This window comes from Falco punctatus, assembly GCF_963210335.1.
Source record: "Falco punctatus genome assembly, chromosome: 3".
NCBI lineage: Eukaryota > Metazoa > Chordata > Aves > Falconiformes > Falconidae > Falco > Falco punctatus.
In genome coordinates this window covers 96,103,019-96,120,506 of record NC_137582.1, presented here as the reverse complement: position 1 = coordinate 96,120,506, position 17,488 = coordinate 96,103,019, and the positions used below count along the sequence as shown (strand labels likewise).

The 17,488-nt window shown below is 37.1% G+C and overlaps 1 protein-coding gene across 1 annotated transcript in view; it reads right to left on the bottom strand.

Annotated features, from left to right (window-relative positions):
- The window catches only part of TMEM170B (transmembrane protein 170B), an 84,724-nt gene that overhangs the window by 57,743 nt on the left and 9,493 nt on the right, over positions 1-17,488 (bottom strand). Inside the window, exons 2-3 of the mRNA XM_080379433.1 lie at positions 15,628-15,798; positions 1,971-10,980 (exon numbers count right to left, since the gene is read on the bottom strand). Coding sequence (XP_080235559.1) covers positions 10,850-10,980; positions 15,628-15,798 — 302 coding nt within the window. The 3' untranslated portion in view covers positions 1,971-10,849. Of the gene's footprint in view, positions 10,981-15,627; positions 15,799-17,488 lie in introns of the transcript that reaches the window.

Here is a 17,488-nt window from a genome sequence, read left to right as displayed (position 1 = left end):
CAACGATTTTTAAAAAATCTCTGCTACTGCCAAGATCTCTCACGCCTGGAATGTCAGTAATCAGTGCTATTCTGTAATCCGTCAGCGCAGTTGGGCTGATACAGGCCATAATTAATTGGGACAAATGGAACATATTTGAAATAAAAATCAGGTCTTCGTGCTCCAAATAATTTAAACACGTATCCTATTTTACAGCGGAACAAGCTCCATCTACACTACACTTCTGTGCCCAAGCTTCCTAGAAATACTTTAAAAAGAGAAATAACAGGTATTATTTTTAAAAAGAGGGTAAACCCCACACACACACTATTTACACAAGTATAGCCAGTTCAACTAAACACTGACATACATATAAATTCTGTATTATACATCTATATCCACATGTATTATGTAGACATGTTATGTATTTTATAATAAATAAAACACATTAATTTAGGGTTTTATTCTGGTAAAATTCACCTTATCAGGCTAGTTTCAGTATTTTAAAGATTAAACTATTTCTTTTGTATCAGAAAAAGTGAAACCGATTAAAAAACCTTTCTGTGAAAAGAAAATGTATCTTAAAAATAAACACATCTGATTTGTCAAGAAGGAAAACATGCCCAAACTAGTTCTGAATGAGCTGTTTAGGCATGCTAGAAATGGCATTTGGACATCCTTCCCAGAGAGAAGGCTCCAGTTTGGGAGCAGAGATGACTTACCTCGGAGCAGCTCTGGCACTTTCTGCTCCTGCTGTCCCCCTGGTTCCTGATTTGGACACAGCTCAGTTTTCCACAGATGTTCCTGCAGCGGTCAGGGCAGGCAGCCAGGCATCCCTGCTGCGGTCAGAGGCGGATCCCAAAGGTACCCAGCTGTTCTGCAGAGGCACCAAGCCCACGCAGGGTACAAAATTAAAGTAGCTACTTGCTTCTGGCAGTGGCTCTGAAAGCTTAGATTTTTGCACAATATGGCACTGTATTTTACACAAGTTCTCTAGAGTTTATAATCAGAAGATTCAGGCATTGTGAATCTTTTCCTCCAGACTGATTTCCCTTCTTGTGCCTCCACCGCTTGCAATAAAATCTTAATTTGAAAGCAACCTTAATTTACAAAAAACAAACAAAACCCCCAACACCCACCCACTTCCCAAAAACAAAACCAACCACCAAACCTCAAAGACACCCAGCAAAAAAACCTCCCACCACTACTTCAAGACATAGCAACCTGGTTTTTATACTCTATTTAAAGCCCCTTCAGCTCTTCATGAGAAATTAGCTACTGTGATGCCTTCTCTAAAAGCAGTACTTTCAGTCTGCATGGAAGAGATACAGATTTACTGGTGAACATTCTCAAACTGATTTAATAAAATCTAAAGCAAACAATACTAACTTTTATTTAAAGTTAAGTACTACAAAGCTTACATTATACTTGGTTAAAATGGCATCTCCAAGAGGTAACAACTAATAACACTCACGGTGAATTACACTTCCTTAAAAATAAAGCACATGTGACAAAAGCAGAAATAAGTATCATCTATATACCTCAGCAGGTCAACAAAAAACTAGATAAAAACATTTACATCATGCAGACTAACCATATTTTTCCCCAGATAGCATTCCATTGTGAGCTGGCTGAACCTGATGAACTAAATCAATCTGGTTTTCCTTTCTGCAACCAATTTGCTTTCTAAACTATGCATACCCAGTTGCATAAACAAATCCTTATTGTAACTGCAAAAGCAGCTGCCTCAGTTCCACTTATAACTCGCCATTTACATATGTTTCATTTGCTCAGGCACTTTATTTCCACATGTTAGAATTTAACTATCAGAAACGGAGGCAATAGGTATTAATATGTGAAAAAAATGGAGACATGGAAGTCTCACCCACAGCTCACTTCAGTCTTGTGACAACACAGGTCCCACTGAGGGTTTTTTCTCTCTATAAAACAGAAATAAGACGCTTGCAGGAACACACCACTACAGTCTAGAAGAAAGTACATCACTTAATTACCAATTTTAGCTTTATTTTATGTGTACATTTGTACATTTCAATCAGGCTCACAAAATGTAAAACTTTTGTTATCAGAGTATTTCATACAGAGGTCAACGCATAGTTTTATGATTACTTATAAGAACATGCAATAAGCTATGGAAATTTTATGAAAATATTTTAACAGAAACTTTTAATCAAATAAATGAGCATGAGAAATTGTGTTTGACTTGTAAATTCTGTATATAAGCTGCTACGAAACATTTCATATCCCAAAAGAAAAAGATAAAACCTACTTAAAAGATCCTGAAATCTTACAATTGGGCGAGTGTTCCACTGCGCCTCCACTCTGAAGCATGGAAGTGGAAATTGTGCAGAACAAAGTTTTACTCTAAATAATTGTTCAACTGTTATTGCTGCTTTTCAAAGAACCTGAAAGCATACCATGAAAACTTGGAACTAAACAAACAGCTGAACGGACACATTTAGATCGTTACTGCAATTAAATGCAGAAGGTAACTAGAAAAGTTTCTCAAAATGTTCTGGTTGGTTCGTGTTTTTTTAATATATACATAGAGAACTATACATAAACAGGGAAATAAAAAAGTTCCTTAAAAAAAGGAAAGATAATAGTATACAGTATTTACAGCTTAAATTTCACCTTTTATTTTTAATTGCAGATAAACTGTTACATGAACATGCAGAACATCAACAACTCTGAATGAATACCTTTTTCGCAGTGTAATATAGTCCTGTATGAACATAAATCAACTATATGTTAAATCACTCTCTCCATCACTGTTGTCACTACCTTCGAGCTTCGTAACAATGCCTAGGTCACGATCCAGCTTAGGCAACTTCACCAGGTGAAAATACAAACATTTATTTCTAATACAAATTTGCAGAATGCATTCTATCCACAAGACACTTTATGGAGAGATATTATGCGAGATATTATGCTGCACTGTGTATGATCTATTGTTTAAGTCATGCTTGATGAAAAACAGTATTGGTGGGGCACAATTTTGTCACTGGGCTAATGGATACTTTTTGCTTTTTTCATTTTTAAAGATTTTCAAAATCCCTTTTTTCTCTCCTCCTTATTTGCTCAGCCAAATCCAAATGGTTAAAATACCGATTTTATTTGTATTTGTAAAGCTTATAGTACAACTGTTACAGTTATCAATACAGATGTCAAATACTGTAGGATTTTTCTGATTGTAAAATAGGTATCTATCTTCAGTGGTTTCTGTAAGCACTTCTGAAGAATTATGTGCTGTTCTATATATTGGCACAGTCAAAAGTTTATTTACATGAATACCTGATTACTCTCTAAACCCCTAAAATATTACAGGCCTTCAAAACTTCATTACCTGTATAAATTTAAACACGTTTTAAACAAGTAAAACCTCCAGCCAAGTAATTTTAAAAGGTTTTAGATTTTTAGCTCCTATGCCTTCATCCATCTATCTTATATTAATGGATAATCCAGAAACAGATTTTACAATCGTGATATTAAATACCTGAATTAAACCTAGATTTGAATAAAAAGAAATGCCATTTATATCAAGTATTATTTATTTTATTGGAAGTATCTCTCAGTATTTACTGTGCCTTATAGGTCTGGCTTTTCTCCAATTCACAGAAGAGGCACAAAAGGACATAGTATCCATTCCCTTTAACAACTGACAAATCCTACTAGTATCCCTGCAGTACTTCCTGAAGCATTCAGTATCTACAAGATCAACAATTAGAAGTGAAAAAAATGGTGTTCCTGAAAGAAAACACTTCTTTAGGTTGTTACTTTAGAACTGTTTTTACGCCTGCTGTACTGCAAGAATACCCTAAGCAGTAACGTGTCTTTGTGGACTTTGAGATATCTGTGTGATTACATGTAAACTTAACACGCAAACTGATTTCCAGTGTAATTCTAGGCACAAGTTTGGGAAACAGCATGCTGTTGGGACACAATCTTTCTCACTTACAAGGTATCAAATGGTGGGTTACTCTCGGGTTAAAGTCTAACTTCTATGACAACTTCATTTTCATCAAAGGATTTACAGTTAATTACACAAACTAATGCAGCTCAGCTGAAGTTTCACCACCGTAACAGAGTACAGAATACTTATCCCACCGACCTTAAAGGCTGTGGTGGTGGTAATGAAGGGGTGACAGATATCTGACTTTCAACCCAATACAAACTTTCAGCTGTGTTAAATTCACCTGTACACAAGGAACACTTACTCCTTCCGAAGCAACAGCTGAGGATTTGAACAGTCTTTTCACCTTGAGCTGCTCCCAATCTAGAGGTTGAAAAAACAAAATAATTCGAAAGGTATTCTGTCAATATGCTGATGCAGTTGTATGCTAAATTCTGGTCACACTGGAATAGGGTTATGTTCTAGCATTTACATATATGTAGCACTCCGTTATAATTTATGAACAAAATTCAGAATTTCATTTTATCTCAAATTGCTTGGAACTAGATTAGGTTGCAGCTGTCATCCTAACAACTAGTTTCCACATTTTACCCCTTAACTGAGAAACACAAGATGAAAAAGCATATTTCTAGAAACAGAAGAGTAACTGAAAAAATTCTTATGTTCACAATTGTTTTTCTAAGTGTTATTAAATTCACTCTTTTTTTTTTTTTTTTGGCCTTAACTGATTCATCCACACTTTGTTACACCTAGCAATACTGTTTGTGCTTATGTGGAAATGCACGTGTGATGTTGAATGGCTGTATACAAAACCATGCAGCTTAATATACTCATGATATCATATTCAGATTTAATGCAGGAAAAGCATTATTAGAATACACTTAGCACAGGAAATACATAAATTAAACCAGAAAATAATGATTAAATCAGTTCTTACAGTTATTTGAGCTTAGACTCCACTACAGCTTCCACTCAAATGGCATTATATATGCCTCTCCCTCCAACAGAATTCAAATGGAACTTGTAAGCAAAATAAATATCGTTGTGCAGTATGTTGAAGAGGGAATATTATTTCCATCAGAGTAATAAAACCAGTGTACTTCAAAAATAGAAAGCTACTTTACACAAAATCAGGACTACTCTCTTTGGTCCATGTTGAACGTTCAAAATTGCCTAATTTATTGGTTTCTTTAAAAAATTATCAACAGCAAACTCCAAATTGTATCACCAGTCATGGTACATAGATTAGTTTCATGGACTCTGAATTGCCCATAAAATGAAAGACAATAATTATTTGCAAGATTTTTTCCTGCAGTGTAGCTGGAGTTTTGAGTCAAAACAAAATTTTTTGATCTGGGGAATAAGCCAGGCCAACCACAGCAGCGAGAAATGTTCCTCAGCTGCCTCCCAAGATGAGGACGAGACCAACAACCTCAAGTGTATGTATAGCAACGCACACAGGCTGGGGAGCAAAGAGGAGGAGCACTCAGACAGTTCTGATATAGGAAAAACTGAAATGTGTTGGGACAACTCACATGACTGAAGGATGGTGATGTATGGCTATAGGCTGTTTCACAGAGACAGACGGGGAAGAGGAGTCGTGCTCTATGCTAAGGACAGTCTTGAATGTATAGAAGCCAGCTACAGTGATTGTGGAAGTCCTGTTGAATGCCTCTGAGTCCAGACCAGAGGGGCCATCTCCAAGGGGGATCTTACTAGGCATCTACTACCTACCTCCAAACCAAGACGACAAGGCCAATGAAGCAGTATTTGGGTCACTTAAGCAAGCTTCAGGTCAACAGAACCTAGTTCTTATGGGTGACTTCAACTACTCAGGTGTTTGTTGGCAGAACAATACAGCAGCTCACATCATCCATCAAGCTCCTGGAACGCACAGAGGACTACTTCCTCATACAAACGTTAGATACACCAACCAAGAATGAGGCACTGCTACACTTGCTACTCACAAACCAAGACAAGCTTCTTTGTAATATCTCAGCGGTAGCCTTGGCTGCAGTGATCACAACAATGGGGAGTTTGGGATCCTGCTGAGCACACCAAGTGTTAGTACTAAAACAAAGGTTGATGCAAACCCAGGGCCACCATCCGTGAAGAAAGAGTTGGTACGTGAACTATTACAAGAGCTTGACCCCTACAAATCAATTGGCCTGACCATTGTCCACCGGAGGGTGTTCAGAGTGCTGGCTGACAACATTACAAGGCCACTCTCCGTAATCTGTGAGAAGCTATGGAGAACAGGGGACATCTCAGAAGACTGGAAGAAGGCTAATGTCACCACCATCTACAAGAAGGGCTTAAAGGACAATCCAGGGAATTTAGGCCCATCAGCCTTACTTCAGCCCCTGGGAAAGTTATGGAACAAATCTTCCCTGAGGGCTATCGCAAGTCAAATGAAGCATGTGACTGGGAAAAGCCAGCATGGATTCACGATGGGCAAACTGCCTGACAAACCTGATCACCTTCTATGACAAAGTAACCTGCTTAGCTGATGTGGGGTGAGTGGTGAGCATTGTCTACATGGATTTTTCCAAAGCTTTCAATACAGTTTCCTCCAGCCTCCTCCCAGAGAAACATGTGTTACAGTCTAGAGAAGTGGTCTGCGTGGTGGGTGGGGAATTGGCTGACAGGCCACATCCAGAGGGTGATGGTAAATAGCTCCTTTTCAAATCAGTAATCTGTCACAAGTGGGGTCCCCTAGGCATTAATATTGGGCCCAATGCTCTTCAATAGCTTCATAAGTGATCTGGATGATGGAATCAAGCATACCCTGATGAAATTTGCTGATGAAAGCAGAGTGGAGAAGTGGACACTTTGGAAAAGAGCGCCACCCTGCCAGAAGATCTGGATAGGCTGGAACAGTAAGCTAACAAAAACTTTATGAAGTTCCAACAAGGACAAAAACAAGGTCTTGCACCTGGGAAAACATAATCCAGGAGCGCAGCACAGGCTGGGACCTACCCAGCTGGGGAGCAGCTCTGCAGAAAGGGACCTGAGCGCCTTAGCAAACACAAGGTCAATATGCGCGAACAACGTGCTGCTGCGGCAAGGAAAGCCAACAGGATGCTGGACTGCATCAACAAGGGCATCAGCAGCAGAGGTAAAGTCATCACTATCCCATGCCAATTCAGCTCTTGTCAGGCCACAGCTGGAATACTGTGTTCAGTTTTGGCCCTTCAATGCAAAAAAAAAAAAAAAAAATGCAGACAGGCTGGAGAGGGTCCAGAGGAGGGTCACACAGATGATCAGAGGAGTGGGAAGCCTGCCATGTGAGGAAAGGTTGAAAGAACTGGGTTTGTTCAGCCTTGAGAAAAGAAGGCTTAGGGGAGACCTTATCACCATGTTCCAGTATTTAAAGGGTGGCTACAAATATGATGTAAATAGGGAGCCTCCAAGGAGTCACCCAGAAAAGACAAGGGGTAATGGGTATAAATTCTCCTGGGGAGATTCTCACTGGGGGACAAGGGGAAAGTTTCCCACAGTGAGAACAATCAGCCACTGGAATAATCTCCCCAGAGAAGTGGTGGATTCCCCGACATCGGGCACTTTTAAGATTTGTCCGGACAGGGTACTTGGCTAGACTGTGCTTTTACCAAGAAAGGCTGGGCCAGATGATCCTTGAGGTCCCTTCCAAACTGAGGTTCTATGATTCCATGTTCATACTGATAAAATGATTGCAACATTCCACACATTTCCAATAACAGCAGCACCTTCCAAAAAAGCAGTAGAAGCTTCTTCACATTAAATATTACTCCCTCTTCCAGAGATTGTGTTGATGTATTATTTGTTCTTTACTAGAAACTAATCATTAACAATGCAGAATGAGCCTGGTGATACGATGCAGAGCCAGGCAGAGCTATTTGAAGATAGCACTAAAAGACCCTGTGTGGACATCTGCACAATGCTGTATTGTCCAAAGGGACCCAGAGTACTATCAGTGCCATTCATACACAAGATATCTTTGTAGCCTAACAACCACGGGCGGGGGTGGGGCATTAGGTGCAGTGGGGAGAAAAAGGTTATCTGAAATATTTTTTCTTTTTCTTGCAAAAGTTCTCAGTTGTATGTGTAAGGTATAGAACACACTACAAAACCATCATTCATATATACACACATACACTGCACTGACTAGAGCACCTTATGTTTAACAATGTTCTTTCGAAGGATATGGAATGAAATTTTAAAGTTTCACAGACATAAGGCCACTTACACTTCCTTTCACTGCTGGAATTATGCAGTAAATTCATGCTATGATCAAAGAATACATCATAGACAAACTATTTGCCTCATCTATTCTTCACAAGAAATAGTTAAAAACAATTTTCTACCAAATACATAACTTCGTCTCTGTTAAGCCACTTAGGCATTACATTACCTGCCTCTTCATTGTTGCCAGGCAATAATGCCATATAAACCAGAGACAACTAAGCACCTAACAATGTCTTAAAAGTGATTACAATGATCTACGCAATAAAAAAACAGCTGGGAGGAAGGTAACAACATCTGCAAAGATGCCTCCTTATCAAAAGGGGAAACTTACAACAGCAATTTCATTGGCACTGCAATTAAAATGAAGAATTAAGTTAATAAAAGTTTTGTATATGCATTTCATAAGATAGCAGTTGTCTGTTAGTTTAACTTGGTGAAAGACAGCAAGCCATTGATCAGTGGTAGCATAATAGCCTTATACAATAAATAAGAATAAAAATTTGGAAACTGGGAAGAAGTTCCAGTGTGAAGTAAAATCATGAGAATCTAAATTACTGAATCCAGCGTTTCATTAAACTGTTGGGTTTAATCCAGACAAGCATTTCTAGGTTGTCAAACAGAAATGTGTTAAAGTTTAAGACATCAAATAACTAAATTAGAAATAGCAAAAATAGAACAAGAATGAAGATAAGGTAATTTGATTTTTTTTAAATCCTCTCCCCTAAAAATGTATGTAACAAGGCACATTACGAGAAATATCTTCATTTACTTTATTATTCAATTTGACTTAAATACCTGAAAGCAGTTATCATAATTTAAGACAATGGGGAGAAGCTTAAATTGCCTTTTACAAAAGTAGTAATTTCATTGTCTACTAAAGTGAAATGATTGTTATGCCAAAAGTATCAGCAGAAAGTAAAAGCCACAAGACAAAACCCCCAAACCATGAAAACTAAGGTTTTGAAGACATTTAAAATAACAAATATATATATTAAACCACATTTTAAAGCAATTCAAAGCCAAAAATATAACACTGAAAAGGTTTATAACATTTTACATTGTTCCCTGCAAAGCCTGTAACTTTGTACATTTTTCAAACCAGACTTAAATACTTTAAAAGAAAACAAATAATATTAGCATCCTCAGCACTTAAAAAAAAAACAAAAACAAAAACAGTGTACATGGAGTAAAATAAAGGCAGACAGGTTAATTCATTATAATATCTTGAAGCACTAAGCAATATGACTCGATTGTAAGTTATGTTTTAACTATATTCTTTCAGCTGTGCAGTAGGTGGTAGTGGTTTCAACAGTCCTAGAAGTCTTTTTGATATCTTAACAGCAAAACGTTTGAGCAATTTACTGTCAGCATTAAAAGCTGACTGCTGAATAGCATTCAGTTGAGAAAAGATTTAAAACATCCCTTATTCCTCACACAGAACTTCGTGCCCTTTAAGTTTTATTTCATAAATATTGACTTCAAATTTCTATTCACTCCAAAACATTCACATTTAAGACATTTCACATGCACAACACTACTGTCCCTTTTAAACTAGAAAAGCACAAACTCTACTGAAAACTAAGTATTTCAAAGTTCCAGGTATCATAATTTTCCAAAGATACAAAGTGTTCAGAAACAAGGTAGTAAATACATTAGCACTGCCCAGTTGCAAACTCTTGGAGTATAGAGACAATTTTATTAAATTTAATATTTTTTGTTCAGTAGAAACCCAGTATATCATATTTTTATCGCTTTCCATTTTCCTCATAGGTTTAATTCTCTTCAAGTCTGTTATATTTGTGTGTTCTTGGAAGAATACGTGTAGGGTTAAGAGTCCTATCAGTGCTTAAATAAATATAGGGAGCTTATTTGCGACAAGTAGCCTTTTTGAGGTTTTCAGAAGTGCTGGTAGCTTATCTGTATGTTTAAGACAAAGTAGTTTTAAGGAAACCATCAATTTAAGATTTGTTTGTGCATATGCAAACCTTCATACAGTCTCCTTAAACTACTGATATCTGACAAGCTAAAACCATAAGGGAATGATGTGCTCAGAAAACCACCATGAGCCGTTCTACACATAGTGCTAGTGACATCACAGCTGCTAAAGCTGTTTCTTAATCCCCATTCAAATCCACCTACACTTTAAAAACAGGCCTAACAGTTGTTTTGAATGCTAAATAAGAATATTCAGCATTCAGAGAGATTCTGCTGATACAAAAGTCAGTTATCTTGCTATTTTACCTGAATTCAAGCAGAGTGTGTGTTCACAGCATTTTTCTATAATTACAATTTCAAAGCTTACCCAGCCAACAGTTAAGAACTAAGACTCAAAGTTTGGCACATACAGCAATTTTGTGGAGCGCCCCTTTATTTTATTACAACACTGTCAAGCACAATGACCCCATCCCCACGCATCAACCTGACTGGCAACTACTCAAGGTGCTTCATCTGAGCTTCGAACACACGACTTGCACCTTGCCTGCGACAGAGGCACATCAGGTGCAGTGCAGAAGGCCATCAGTTCTGACATTAGAGGGCAGTCTGATCATTTGACTGAACCTCTGGATTCTGTAGTGCACATTCCACACGCTTCCTTTCTCTTGCACTAGCATTCACGTTCATCAACTGATGAATCCACTTTCAGGAAGCTTCTCTTCAGATTAAAGGTTTCTTTGCACTGGTTGATTTTTTTTCCCCCCTTCTACATAAGTCTCAAAGCGTTGCAAGAATCCTTGAAAATGATATAATTAATGTCAGTACTGTCTGTCCAACACCAAAGACAAGCGCTTCTAAGGGAGCCATATTCTTTCCAGCTACTCTGTAAATTCCAGCTACTGCAGCACCTAAGAATCACAAGAAAAACAACGATCAAATCACAGAAAGAGCCAAGGCTTAAATACGTTGCTTTTTTTTTTTTTATAAAAAAAATTTACTGTCCCTATGCATCAACTATTTATAGAACATTACCAAACACTGCATTACTTTCTGGCATTATAAAACTATTAGCCTTGCTTTTATTTGTCTAGTTATGTCAGTCCTTCAGGAATGATTTTCCCTACTAAAAATGATTAACTTTTCCAACATCAGTGTCATTTAAGAAAACTGAATCTCGCCATTTCCCTGCAGACATCTTCAAATCTTTTCTTACATTTTTGCCTCCCACTAATTTGACAAAGTAGCAAAAAATCCTCTAAAAACTGCTTGTATAGGCAGGGAGAAGAAAACAGAAAATTTTCTAATGTCTACAAAATAACTGTAAACACACATCTATCAGCTTAATTTAATATTTTGGTTGAATAACTGAGTCACATTTTACCAGTTTACTTTTTATTTAAACTACTAAATTGTTAAGAAAATTAAGAAAAAGATCAAAGTATTGCATTCTTATCCATGAATATGTATGAAAGGAAATTTCTAGCTAATATGATTTTGAGCTATAACACATTAAAAATTAAGAAACCACTTTTCCTCTACAGTTGTAATGCAAATCTTCAATGTATAACATCAAATGGCCAGGATAAACCAGAAATAAAATACTGCCGTGTAAACAAAGCCAGGTGCTGCTAACTGCCTTCTACTCTCTTTCATATACTGAATTTATAACATGCATTTGAACAAAAAAAATTCAGAGCAAATGTACAGCTGTGATGTCTTGGAGCAAATGCCTGAGGAAAAAAAGAGTCTTTGCATCAATCAATCAAAAGGATGTCAATACAGAACAACATTTTCTGTGCAAGCAACTTCTGAGCTTTATAAAGAATCTAAAATGTTCATTCAAAAAACTCAGACAGGCTTGTATACACCTGTGTCCATAGGTAAAAAATTTACTCAATCTAAACCTCTAGAATGAAGCTTTTGATACTTTCTGAACTAGTGATTTCTATACAGTGCTTGCTTTCCTTGCCTGAAAAACAAACATTAAGTTTATTGTCCTTTAATTCAGAATGAATTAATTTTTCCCAAAGACAAAAACTCAACATTCAATTACAGATCTTTGGTGTGTATGGCTCAGATGCTATCTAGTCATAATTAAATGCTTTCAGAGATCACAGAGCCTTTTTCAGGCTCAAAAGACAGCTAAAAAGCCACTGTAATTTTTTAGTTAATAGGCAAGAGTTAATTTTTTGAATTTTCTTGGTTTTGCAGCATCATTAACAGGAATAGTCTGCTGAAGTAATCAAAAAACCATTAATGACACATAAATACATTAAGTCCCAACAGATTTTCTGAAAGCAGAATGTGTATCTGACTCATCTAACGCCTTAAAGTAACACTTCATTTTTACAAAAGTTTTAGAAAGAACAGAATTCACTAATAATTGTGGCCATAACAGTATCTACAAACAGTATTCATGAGACTGTTAGGCGAGTAAATTTGGGGTTTTTTTTTATTTTTATCATTGTTCTTTAAAAAAAAAAAAAACATTCTGTAAAGTATTTTGTCAGAAATATCTCACCAGAAGGCTAGCCTTACATTATTTCACTCAGCTACCTTGCATACGCTTTTCCATTTTTTCCTTGAGTATTTGCTGTCAAAATCGAAAAGAGATCCTTTAGACTGAGCCCAGTACTGACACTGAAATTATTTTGATGATTGAACTCTCAAAATGAATTCAAATTGACCAAATTGGAATACCAGATTTTGATGCTATTAGTTAATCAGTAACAGAAATTTTTGGCTTCTTGTGAAAACACTGAGCTATTCTGGAAAACATCAATAATAAAAACATAATTTTTTAGTTTAATTATTATGTTTTTATAATCAAGTAACAGTGTACAATGCGGACTGTAATGCATAACCCAGCACAATTGGTACAGAGCCAAAGTATACCACGATAGGCTGCCAATGAGGGAAATGAGAATAAGTCACCAAAAAGCTTTGAGTGTGCTTGGAGACAGGAAGAACAGACACTTCTGGATAAAATACAGCTAAAAACCTTGCCTCAAACTGCCTGACATTTATCTGTGGTTGGCTTGGTTTTAGGTTTTGTGTTTGGTTGAGGGGAGTTTTTTTGGACAGTATCCACTGCTATTTAGTAAATCTCAAAACTTCTTTTAATAATCATAAATTTCCATGGTTTTTCAAAGCCTAGAAACTGAAGGGTTTCCTGCTTTTCTATATGCTAGTAAAAAGATCCCAGAAGGCCAGAAAGTTTGAAAGATCTACCTGAGCAAAATTAAACTTGCATTATTTAATAATCTATACTGCATTCATTCACCTACACAAGCAATGCAGAGGACTGGAAATACATAAAGTAATCTTGCTATTTCAGTTTTCTAAGCACTGGACCAGGCATATCCAAACAATTAAATACTTCAACTTGCAATCCCAGTTTGCAGCACAATAGCTATTAAAAATCCTCTCTAACATTTTATCACCGTAATTTGTCTTTAGAAGCTCCCCACAGAATTTTTTCTGCATGAAACTACCCAGTGCTGTCCAGAAACAAAAATATCTGAAAGTAAAAGTATTTGGCTAACCAAGTTGCAGTGCTCTGTGCAAAACCTCTGGAAACAGCACAACAAGCCTGCAGTCTAAGACTGGAAAAAGTTCCAAGTGAATTTACACATAAACAGTACTGCTTGCTTGTTAAATGTTTTGACCTGCAAAACTGGGATGCCAAAAATAAACTGTGTTGCTCCTCTTCTTATGCACAGATAAAAGACAAAGTATTTTCATCTGAGAAACACCAAACCTTCCCCACTATAGAATACTGTAAAAGCCTCATATTCCAGCACCACATTTCCTATCTTCAGTTCTTCAGAAATGCTCGTACACTGCTGACCTTGTAACAGGGCCACTGCCATTTTAATCATAGGACAGAAATCAGCATAACATGTAAGGTAAAGCACTCAACTGGTTCCACCTCACCTTAGCAAAAATACTAACCAGGAGAGTTATAATACTGAACTATACTGTGTTACATGATGGCAATTCTAGGCTGAGAAATACACAGCAATTAAAACAACCTTCTTAGGAAAGTCTTAATGAAACTTTTAATGAAATCTGCATTTTTATTTAATCTTGAAAACCAACAAGCAAGGACTTTCAGTAGCAGTAAGAAATAATCTGTTGGAAATCTTCCATGAATGTGTGTAAAGTTGAAGTGGTACCACTGTTCCGATAATCTGGGCAACACGCAGAAAAATGGGAATGAAAGGCAGAAAGGCTTGCCTACAGACTATGATGGTAGTTAGCTTTACAATTCCTTACCCTCCAAGGCTTTTCAGGGTAGACTACCTTGTCAACAAGATCTTCTGGCAGAAACTACTGCTCGGGTTAACACAGACCCCATTCAATTAACTGATTTTGACGCTGAGAACTCCTTACCAGCGTTGTTTCAAACAACAAAGCACAAGCTTCTTTCCTGTAAAAATAATATTCACTACTTCTCACCCCCCATCCCCAACAGAAAACTCACCATGGTTCTACTTGCTTAGGAAAGCTACCGTAGTCAATTTATAAGTTAGATAAACACGGCTGGATATGATAAAGCAAAGCATCCTACTGATCTTATAGTACATATTTCATTATTGACACAGGTAGCAGAACTTCTTAGGAAAGATGGAAGAACAGTATTGATACTTCTATGAAAATTCAGCATACTGCTTTAACAAAAAATACTTAGCAGTTTATCTGTGGATACAATGCCAAGAAATATAAAATGTCTAAAAAAATGTATCAAGCGGTAGGCATTAGACTAACAACATAAACTCTGTAACAGATGCCCTTCCCAAACAGCATTTTATTTTACCTAAAACAGCAGCATAGCTTAATTTATTTGGGGTGGGGGTGCTTGCAGGGGGGTGGGGGGAGGTGGGGCAGGGTGTCTAATGGCCTTCCTCCCTTTCCTCCTTACCCCAAATAAAACTGAAAGGAACATTATGGCCAAGTCAAGACTGGAAAGTTCTTTCAAATCCATGAGCCAAGCGTAACTTCTCCAAACAAATCTTCTTAGCTGTGAATCACTACCTACGTTGCACTTTAATTTCTTTTAAAAGAGCAAGGTACTATACTATCCGGGTGCAATTTAAAAAACTCCAGCAGACCCAAGAAAATGAGCAGGAATTCAGCCTTGCAACCAATGGAATCGGGGCCTCATTTCCAAAAGAAACTCATGCCTTTAAGGGTACTAAGAGGTGATCTTGATCAAAAGCTTCTGACAAAAAAAAAAATAATCTGCAACAAGCACAGTAGGGCAGGACTGCTCTTCCTGATCCCAAGAAGATATTACCTGCTGAGTATACACCTTTTGAATAGTTTGGTACCCAATGTTTCCAAAGTGAAAAGAGTAGGATGATTTCTGTACTCCTCTGACAATTTATAGTAGTTTTATCTTTACACAATAGAGGAGCAACTCAGTTGTCACTATCATTAGGATAGCTATATAACTAAGGCAAAATCCTTAATAAACAGTTAAATAACTTTGAAAAAGTGGGGGTTTTCTTTTTAGAAGTTAGATTAAAAAAACATACAAAAGACGGACTTACTGGTTATCATTGCTCCAGTTACAGAACCCAGAAATCCAATGCTGACCACAATGACAGAGATCAGCCTCCCCTGCCTATGCCTCTGCAGCATCACAAACATTAATACTCCCACAGCACCATGGACAAAGAGAGAGGAGAAGAGAGCCCACAGGAAAACCCAGTACCACATCTCTGAAAGAAAGCAGTCAAATAAAGGGTTAATATTTCTGAGACAAGTACTTTGTAAGTAAGAAACTTTAAAACATTGCATACAACCAACAGTAAGGGAGCAGCAATACTGATTTCAATCTTACAAGGAATGAATGTGACAACATCAGCATATGCTCAAGACACTTTCCCACTTCTAGCAGTCTATCAAAAAGCAACAATACTATTATGATCAAAAAACTATAAAAAAGATTTGTCACAATTCTTAACTCAGATGTATTATTACAAGAATTCTGTCATTCTTTTAACGGTTTCTTTAAACAATGTTAATTGCACCTTCTTACCAGGTATTGTAACTACTCCCGAGGAATAAAATATTCTCTGAAACAAAAACCGAACCAGAAAAAAAGTCAAGAATTGCGGGTTGGTTTTTTGTTTGGGGTTTTTTGTTTGTTTGGCTGTTTTTTAATACAAAAAGAGACAGCATCAGGTAACATCAAATGGGAAAACTGAGATTAAAGACTTCAGTTTATCTACCCAGGAGCTGTAACAAAGTGTCCCATTGAATTAGCTTCAAAGGCACAAATAAAAACACTACAATTTCAACAAGAAATTTTAACACATTAACTCCTTGCTTATAATTGCTTAGCACAGAACTTCAGAGAGACAGGTAGTCACTATTATTTAAACTACTAAGCAAGGAACTAGATCATGAGAACATGTGGAGTACAAACATCTCACTGAAGAATGGCAGACATGATCATTACCTTCAAAGAAATGAGCAGGAACCATCAATAAAACTACATAAGTAGTGAAGAACCTTTCTCACTTGGTTTTACTATAACTTAGTAGGGTGGCAAAATGCAACAAAAGAGAAAAAAATAATTTATTTTTTAAGTCAACTACAGTAGGAATAGATCATCACAGAATTCAGCAAATTGGGGCACATTTTCCTGACTGACATAATCCCATAAAACTGTCATTAATTCAGATTTTTTGCTGCAGTTCCACCTCAAAAAATAATACAGCTTCTTTACAACAGCAAGATACTCGCTGTCTATGAGGTGAGCCTGTACTATTTATCACAGCTTGACACACACCAGTCATTGGAGCAGAAATATGACTCAATTAGCTAACTTAAGTACTTAGCAGTTCTAACAAAACATACTGTGAAAGGATGCTGAGAAAGAATGGTTGCTACACGACAACCACAGCCCTTTGGGTCCAGTGTCAATATTGGATGTATAATCATAGCACAGAGTTTAAGCTTTTCACTTAGCAGTACTTAGAGTAACTCAACCCTTCCCCGTTCACACAGACATAAAAAGCAGAACTATGTCACAGGCCTTAAAACTCCTCTGAATTATGGCAACCAAAAGGCCCTCTTCAGAGAGCAGCAAGGAAGGTGGGTGGTAAATTACATTCAATTAAGATTTCAGCTGTAGTTCCAGAACTAAATTTCCTTCCCAAGTGCTTGGATATACACACACATATACCGACAGGGGCTCCAAGCAGCTCTCCTCAGATCTTCCATCCCTTCACTCTGGCCCCAAGTTGGGTGCCAAAAATCCTTGCAAAAGGAAAACGACTGCAGTACGGTTTCACTAGATGTCTCACCATTCTCAGAAGCTACTGTGACAGAACAGTGGCAAGAGTGCCAAGTCGTCACTCTGCAAACACCTGACAAACCCTTCTACTAGCATTAAGAAAGATA